Consider the following 9,434-nt stretch of genomic DNA (forward strand, 5'->3'; position numbering starts at 1 on the left):
TCTGATCACAGTATTTTCAATCACCTCATATGCATGTGCAAGCTGGACAATGAATAAGGAAGGCTGAAGAAGAATTGATGCCTTTGAATTATGGTGTTGGGAAGAATATTAAATATATCACGAACTTCCAGAAGAATGAACAAACCCGTCTTGAAAGAAGTACAGCTAGAATGCTTCTGAGAAGTGAGGATGCCAAGATAGCATCTCACGTACTTTGGACATGTTATCAGGAGAGACCAATCCCTAGAGAAAGAAATCATATTTGATAAAGTAGAGAGTCAGGGAAAAAAGGAAGAACTTCACCATGAGGGATTGACACAGTGGCTGCAACAGCGGGTTCCAACATAGCAATGATGTAAAGATGGCATAGGACTGGACAGTTTTGTTCTGTTGTATATAGGATTGCTAGGAGTCGGAACCAACTCAATGGTACTTATAAACTAACAGTCTCCTCAGAATCTCTGGCTTTCTCTCCATATCTGTCTATCTGTCTGTCTGCCTGCCTGCCTCTCTCTGTCTCTCTCTCTCCATATATCTCAAACACCCACTCACATCCTCATTCTCTGAAGGCCTTTCTGCTTATGTCACTGAAAATATGGAAGAAATCGGAAATTACCCACCTCATCTTCCCATGATAAACTCTTCTAAACTGTAGTCTGCCTTCTCTCCTGTTTAGTATCATCATATGCCAAAATATTTCTGCTCTTAAAACAAAGAAATAAAAACATCTCCTGACCCCAGTTGCCATAATGTTCTTCTATTTGCCTGGAGAACTCTGGCATTGATGTAAATTCCACTGTTCTCTACTTTATATTTTTCTCTTTAATATTAAAAGTGATTTATTTTACATGGTAACACATTTATGCATTCCTGCATGGAAATTTAAAAAAAATGCAAATGATATTTAGTGTAAAGTATTTTTTCTTTCCACCCTTGTTTGGCTATATGTCAACTTGGCTGGGCTTGGTTTTGAGTGGCTGGGCAGCTGGATGAAGTTAGTCCCTGTGATGAGATCCATGGTGGGGTCTGCAGTGAGCAGTTAAGAAGTGGCCTTCAGGATATGGCCTGCTTCCAGTATATAAGGAGACTTTGGGAGAAGTCTCTCGCTTTCTGGCTCATCTGGCTCCTGCATTTGGCCGAGTCTTCATCTCTGTGGCCTGCCGTGTTGCCTGCTGATCTTGGGGGGATTGTTCCTGGATTTTAACCAGTGGTTTGCCACGTTGCCTCTTGATCTTGGGATTGTGCCATTCTGCTTGCTGACCTTGGGTTCATCAGCCTCAGCAGCCATCAGGTGCTTGAGTTTCAATAAGCCTCCAGCTCCAGTGGGCCTGGAATAAGAGGCAGAGCTGAAGCCCATGGTCAAGGGCCCTTCACTGAGCCTCTAGAGCTGGCACTCTGAATTGGACTTCTAGCCTCTTCCATAGAAGCAAGGCCTGTTAGCATTTCTTGTGTATTCTTCTAGATTGACTAAACATAAACAAAAATAGTGACATAGGTTTTAAATTTAATAATTTTTTTTCATTAACTTGGATAACTTTTATTGTTCTAATGTTCATATTTAATTATAACTCTATCAGCTATTGAGAGCTCTGGTGGCATAGTGCCTAAGGCATTTGATTGCTAACCAGAAGGCCGGCAATTCAAACCCACCAGCCACTCCTTGGAACAAAAATTGGGCAATCTCCTTCTGTAGAGATACCGCCTTGGAAACCCAAGGACGGGTCGCTATGAGTTGCAATCAACTTGATGGCAATGAGTTTGGTTTTGTTTGGATCAGCTATTATTTTGTTGTAAACGTGATATACAAATCCAAGTTTTCTATCGTACAATAAGTATTCCTAATACAATATATTGAGTTTCTCATCTTTTGCCACAATGGTAATATCATTATACATATACATATATCTCTTTATGTAGTTGAATATATAAAGATATCTTTACCCGTCTTTATGAACTTGGGTATTTTACAGGACTTTTTTACATGTCCAATTGATCAATATATTTATTATTTACTATTAACACACTTTTTTAAAAAGCTGTAGATATGTTTAAATATCTGGAAAGATACACTTCACACTGCAATTTTTCAGAATATTTTTAGCGTTCTCTATTTCTTGTTTCTCTTTATGAACTCTTACACACAAAAAAGTTTTAAAACATTTTAGTTGTTTTCATTAGACATGCATTAAATTCCCCAAGGGACACTAATTTAGGGGATTAGGTTAGGTTCAGTGGACCATTCTTTTCTGATGTCCCCTCCCTCCTACCACTCCACTGAAGCATCCCCAGGGGCAAATCTTATGGTCAAATTCTTATTTTATTCAACCATATAATTCTGTTAATTGCTCCCCCCCCCATTTAAATATTATTTCTTCCCTTGGCTTCTACCCTCTTCTGGTTGTCTTCCACCATTCTGTGACTTCCTTCCACCTTCTCCCTTACATTCTTCTCTCCACATATTAGCCATAGTTGCTAAACTAATCTTTCTCATCATCACTTATCTGGCAGTTTGCCATACTGTTGTGGCTTGCATGTTGCAGTGATGCTGGGAGCTATGTCACTGGTATTTCAAGTAACAGCAGGGTCACCAGGGTGGACTGATTTCAGCAGATCATCCAGACTAAGATGGACTGGGACAGAAGACCTGGTGATCTACTTCTGAAAAAAATGGCCAGTGAAAATCTTTAAAATAGCAGTGAAACATTGTCTGATACAATGCCAGAAGATGAGCCCCTCAGATCTCAAGGCACTCAGAATACAATAGGGAAAGAACTACCTCCTCTAAGTAGAGTTGACCTTAATGGTGTGAATGAAGTATAACTTTTAGGACCTTGATTTGCTGATGAGGCATGACTCAAAATGAGAAGAAAAAGCTGCAAACATCCATTAATAATCAGAAAGTGGAATGTATGAAGTATGAATCTAGGAAAATTGGAAGTCATCAAAAGATATAGAATGCATAAAGATCGATATCCTGGGCATTAGTTGCACTGCTTTTTGCCATTTTGAATCAGACAAACACATGGTCTACCATCCTGGGAATGACAAATTGAAGAGGAATGGCGTCACGTTCATCTTCCAAAAGAATATTTCAAGATCTACCTTGAAGTACCATGCTGTCAGTGATGGGATAATACCCATATGCCTACAAGGAAGACCAGTTAATCTTACTATTATTCAAATTTATTCACCAGCCACTAATGCCAAAGATGAAGAAATTGAAGATTTTTACTAACTTCTGCAGTCTGAAATTGACCAAACATGCAATCAAGTTGCATTGATAATTACAGGTGATTGGAATGTGAAAATTGGAAACAAAGGAAAATACGGCTTGGTGATAGAAATGATGTTGGAGATTGCATGATAGAATTGTGCAAGACCAATGACTTACTCATTGTAAACACATTTTTCAGTTACTTAAATGGTTGTGAACCTCACCAGATGGAACACACAGGAATCAAATCAACTACATCTGTGGAAAGACACATGATGAAAAAGCTCAATAACATCAGTCAGAACAAGGCCAGGGTCTGATGGTAGAACAGACCATCATTGCTCATATGCAAGTTCAAGTTGAAGCTGAAGAAAAATTAAAACAAGTTTATGAGAGTCAAAAATAGGACTGTAAATACATCACACCTGAATTTAGAGGCTATTTGAATAATAGATTTGACACATTGAACACCAGTGTCCAGACAAGTTGTGGGATGATATCAAGAACATCATACATGAAGAAAGAAAAAGGTCATTAAAATGGTAGGAAAGAAAGAAAAGACCAAAATGAATGTCAGAGGGACTGAAACTTGCTTTTGTATGGAAAGTAGCTATGTTGTTGTTGTTGTTGTTGTTTGCCATCGAGTCGGCCCCGACTCATAGCGACCCCTACTTGGGTTTCCGAGGCAGTATCACTATGGAAGTAGGAATGCCCAACCTTCCTTCCGAGGAGTGGCAGTGAATGAAAGAATTGAAGATTAAAGAGCTTAACGGAAGTGTTCAAAGAGTAGCTCAAGAAGGTAAGGTAAAGTTTCATCATGAAATGTGCAAACACCTGGACTTAGAAAATCAAAAGGGAAGAATATGCTCAGCATTTGTCAACTTAAAAGAACTAAAGAAACAAATCAAGCCTCAAGTTCCAATACTGAAGGATTCTGTGGGCAAAATATTGAATGATGTAGGTGGCATCAAAAGATGGAAGGAACAGAAAAAAATGACTGTACTAACAAGAGTCAGTCCATGTTTTACCATATCAGGAAATAGCATATGATCAGGAACTGATGGTGTTGAATGAAGAAGCCTAAGCTACACTGAAGGAATTAGCAAAAAAAAAAAACATGTCTCAAGGAATTGATGGGATACCTGTTGAGATGTTCAGCAAGCAGATGCAATGCTGGAAGTGCTCATTTATGCCAAGACATTTGGAAGACAGCTCCCTGGCCAATCGAGCAGAAGAGATCCATATTGTACCCATTGAAAAAAAAAAAAAAAAGGTGATCCAACAGAATGTGGAAGCTATCAATCAATATCATTAATATCACACACAAGTAAAATTTTGTTGAAAATAGTTTAAAAGTGGTTGTAGCAGTACATAGACAAGGAACTGTCAGAAATTGAAACCAGATTCAGAACAGGACATGGAACAAGGGATGTTATTGCTGATGACAAATGGATCTTGACTAAGAAAAAAAAATATATGAGAAAGATGTTTACCTGTGTTTTATTGACTGCAAAAGCATTAGACTGTGTGGATCATCACCAATTATAGATATCATTGCAAAGAATGGGAATTCCAGAACACCTAATTGTACTCATGAGGAACCTGTATATAGACCATGAGGCAGGCTTTCAAACAGAACAAGGAGATACTGCATGGTTTCCAATTAGGATAGGTGTGCATCAGGGTTGTTTCTTTTCACCATACTTGTTCAGTCTGTATACTGAGCAAATAATCCTAGAAGCTGGATTATATAAGGAACATGGCATCAGGATCGGAGGAACATTCTTTAACAACCTGTGACATGCAGATGACACATCCTTGCTTACTGAAAGTGAAAAACCCTTAAAAGGCACTTACTAATGAAAACTAAAGACTACAGCCTTCACTATTGGTGACACTTCAATCTAAAGAAAACAGAAGTCCTCATAACTGGACCAATAAGCAATACCATGATAAATGGAGAAAAGATTGGAGTTGTCAAGAATTTCATTTTACTTGGATCCATAATCAATGTGATTGGAAGCAGCAGCCAAGAAACCAAATGATTTATTGCATTGGTTAAATCTGCTGCCAAAGACCTCTTTAAAGCATTTAAGAGCAAAGATGTCACCTTGAAGACTGAAGTTCATCGATGACCCAAGTCATTGTTTTTTCAGTAGCCTCATGTGCATGTGAAAACTGAACAGTGAACAAGGAAGACCAGAGAAGAATTGATAAATTTGAGTTATTTTGTCAGCAAAGAATATTGAATGTCTGTGGACTGCCAGAAGAAGTGAGAATGGCCAGACTGTGGCTCTGTACTTTGGTCGTATCATCATGAGGGACTAGTCCCTGGAGAAGGATATTATGCTTGGTAAATTAGAGGGTCAGCGAGAAAAGGAAAATCCTTCAATAAGATAGATGACACAGTGTCTAGAACAATGGACTGAAGCATAACAGAGGTTGTGAGGATGGTGCCGGCCTGGGAGGTGTTTCATTTGTTTGTACACGGGGTTGCTGTGAGTTGAAACCGACTTGTCGGCACTTGACAGCAACAATCTCTCTAAAACATTAGAACTTATAAAGTTACTTTCCTTCTCAAAACCCTCCAGTGGCTTCCCATTGCATTTGGAATTCAGTCTACACTTGTTATGATTTATGAGGCCATATGGCATCTGGCCCTTGCCTCTATGTCCAGTCTCAGCCTTACCGGAGTCTCCTTTTTTCCCACCCATTAGCCATTCTGGTCTGGCCTGTCTGTTCTTGGTTGTACCTTGCAGTTATTGCAGTAGCCAGTCAAATTTCCTAGAATGGTTTCTCCTAGTACTTCACACAGTTTATATCTTCACTTCGTTTTGGTCTCTATTCAAAAGCATTTTCTGATCAACCTAACCGAAGGGCCTCAGTGCAGACTCAACACACATACACACACACACACGCACACACACACACCACCCCTCACTCTTTTATTACTTCCCTGTTTTGTGAAACATTTATTGCTAACTGAAGTTAACAGTAGCTGGAATCTAAATATCTGTAGAGTGTTAATATTGACTATCTGGCCCACTTTGAGAGCAGGTACTTTGATTTATTACCAAGGTATTGCCAGTGTTTTAAATGATATCTAGCATATAGACGTTGGACAATTAATACTTGTTTAATAAGTAAACTCTCAAGAGTTTAGTGGTCTAACCTTAGTAGCCTGTATAACCAATAGCTTCCATGCCCTCGAACATTTAATGCCATAAGCGTGGAGCCCTTTCAGCTCATGCTGTGGCCTTTTATGTCCTCAGCTTCAGTGCTATCTGGAAATAGGGTAAAACTTAATTTGCGTTCAGCCACTAATGAAGAATGGTCATATTCTTTTTTCATTTTTAAGTAACAATTTGATACTGAAATGCATATTTTGTAAATTATTTGTTATTTTTATACACCCTTATAATCAGTGGTAAAAATTTAGGTAAACAATGGCTTTTTTGGCATTCCTTTGATGCTATCTTACAGAAATGTGTTACTTTCACAAATGTATCTTACCTCGTTTAATATTATGTCCAGAGGGATATTGTCAGAGATAATGAAAGTGGTGGTATTCTAAAATAAAATATCCCTCTCTGTCCTTTTTTTCTTAACTTTTCTTTTCTTGGTTTCTTCACCTGAGGTGGTGATTATGAGGATGAAAAAAGAAAATGTAAAAATTACCTGGAGCAGTTTTTACTGTTTCATGAGCATCTTAGAGTATCTCTAATTTCCAAATTGATTATTTATATGGTTATTGGACCAAAAAAATTAAACAATACCAGAGAAGTAAGCTGTACTCCATTTTTTTTTTTTTTTAAACTTTTGCTAAAGCCTTAACAAAAGACAGCCCTCCCCTAGAGCCTGGACTACTTATGGCTGAAACATATTCTTGGAAATCTCTGAAGGTACGGAAACTTGTTCTGAAGATTCATACGTATGCTACCAAGGCTACCATGGTTCGCCTGCCTGTTGGGTATGTAGTGACTTAATTTTTTCCCATACTAAGAATTGTTGAAGCCTGGTAAACTGCTGAAGACTAAAGAACTAAGCTATATTGTCTCCAGGGTGTTATTTACTGAAGTAACTGCACAAAACATGTGATTCTTAAGAAAAACACTTCCGTGAACAACTTAAATTAAAGACACGCTGTGCGCTGAATTCCCTTTTGGAGAGTTCATAATTTTCAAAGATTCTGGGAATTTCATTAGGAAAGCATACTTCTGAAACTTGGTCAGCTCAGCATTTCTGTAAATTAATAGGTTAAAGAATACTTTTGCTTATTCATAACTCTTATTATATGCCTTAGCAAGAATCATGATTTTATTTATACACAGATTAAGAAATCTAGCATTTTCCCTTACCAATCTATATTTCTTTATCATTGTAAAACTATACATAATACACCATTTGCCAATTCAACCTTGTTTCAGGTGGACAGTTTCATGATCAGTTACAGTAATGCTGTGCAACAGTGACTCCTAATTGTGGCCAAATTTCCTATAATTTTCTTTAGTTAGAATATATTTTTAATTAAGATTAAACTGTAAACATATCACATTTTTCATTTTAAAGAAAATATGATCAAGAACTATATTTTGATAAGTAAAATTCAAAATATTACTTCATTTCTCAGATGATACAGATATTCACTACATTTTTTTTTAAGATCAATTATGTTTATTCTGTGTGATAATGAAAACTGATGGACTTTGTATAAAAATTAAAGCCTAAGCAAAAAAATAAAATAAAATTAAATTAAATGCTAAAATAATGTATACTCCTAGAAATATTCCTAGAAAATAAAAATATCTGGTATGGAGAGGGTCTACCAGAAATCTAGTTACTCTGTCTGAGCGCCTGGCCATGGAGGCAACCCAGGTTAGGGAAATAATAAAAGCAAAAGAGTCGTTGATATTCACATTTCCATCCAGAAATCCCAACCCACTAACTTGTATGTTTTGAACATGCCCTATGTGCTCAGTAACCGAGGAAAAGTGAATGTCCCTGCTCTCAATCCTACTGCATCCTGGTGGGAGAGAGGCAGTTTGTCAGAAAATGACTTTGAAATCACTTTGAAAACTACAAAGCCCTATAACAATAAGAATTTTTGTTGCTGGAAAAAAGGCCTTTCTTTAACAATGTGACTGTAGCATGTAGGAGATTTCTCCAGCATGTGCAAGGTTGTCATTTAATGCAATTATTTTTGTCCTCCATACTTATTAAAATATATAACCTCCATGATCTCTGAGGGTTCTTTCGGGCCCAAACTTCAGAAATCTTTATACCGTGGATGTTAAGGAACTCAGCTCTTCACTAACGTTTGACTTAGTTTCAGCTGCAAGCAGTCATCAGGCAGCTAGCACAGGCAATTCCTGCAACCGAGGAAATGCTCAGGCCTCACGTGATCCGTTCTCTTTAGGAGACACATGCTGCTCTTCACTGTACATTCCCCAGTCGGGCACTGCGTACAGATCTGCAGCATGGTGACTTTTGTCGTTGGAGAGGAAGATGTTGTGCTGCCCAACTTTGAGCCGGTAAATATGTAGGAACTGTGGTAAGAGTTAGTTACTTTTTTCATTCATAAATATGTAAATCTTCAAAATTTTATTTATTTTCAGAGATTTTACACTAAAGCATGTTGTTATTTTTCATCCAACTTCCTATAGCTTTCCCTAGTTCTGTCACGGAACATACTCTAAGTGATAGTTTACTTGTCTCTCCCCTAGTGTGCTAAAGCAGGGATTGTGTTCTTTGTTTTGCGTCTCCGAGACCACAAACTAAAAAAACTCACTGCCGTGGAATCAGATCTGACTCATAGTGACCCCTCCTTGGGTTTCCGAGGCAATATTACTACAGAAATAGATTGCCCCATCTTCCTTCTGAGGAGTGGCTGGTGGGTTTGAACCACCAGCCTTCTGGTTAGCAGTCAAATACCTTACCAGAGCTAAAGTACCTTGATCAATCAGATCCATAGGAACTATTGAATAAACAATAGTTTGTTGTTAGCTGCTTTCAAATCAGCCCATGATATGTGGCAACCCCACATGCAAAGAACAAACTGCAGCTCAGTCCTGCGCCATCGCCATGACCCATGGTGGACTGGACCAGCGGGACACATAGGGTTTTCACTGGCTGATTTTTGAAATTAGATCTTTAGGTCTTTCCTCCGAGTCTGTCTTTGTCTGAAACTCTGCAGGAACCTGTTCAGCATCCTGGCAGCACA

General features: G+C 38.1%; 1 protein-coding gene across 1 annotated transcript in view; it reads left to right on the plus strand.

The window, feature by feature from the left end:
- Positions 1 to 9,434, plus strand: part of ADGB (androglobin) — a 315,129-nt gene that overhangs the window by 161,864 nt on the left and 143,831 nt on the right. The window contains exons 17-18 of the mRNA XM_007943219.1: positions 7,043 to 7,184; positions 8,631 to 8,745. Coding sequence (XP_007941410.1) covers positions 7,043 to 7,184; positions 8,631 to 8,745 — 257 coding nt within the window. The remainder of the gene's footprint in view (positions 1 to 7,042; positions 7,185 to 8,630; positions 8,746 to 9,434) is intronic.

The sequence above is a fragment of the Orycteropus afer genome, unplaced genomic scaffold (genome assembly GCF_000298275.1).
Source record: "Orycteropus afer afer isolate SDZICR_OR568_19922 unplaced genomic scaffold, OryAfe1.0 scaffold00101, whole genome shotgun sequence".
NCBI classification, from domain to species: domain Eukaryota; kingdom Metazoa; phylum Chordata; class Mammalia; order Tubulidentata; family Orycteropodidae; genus Orycteropus; species Orycteropus afer.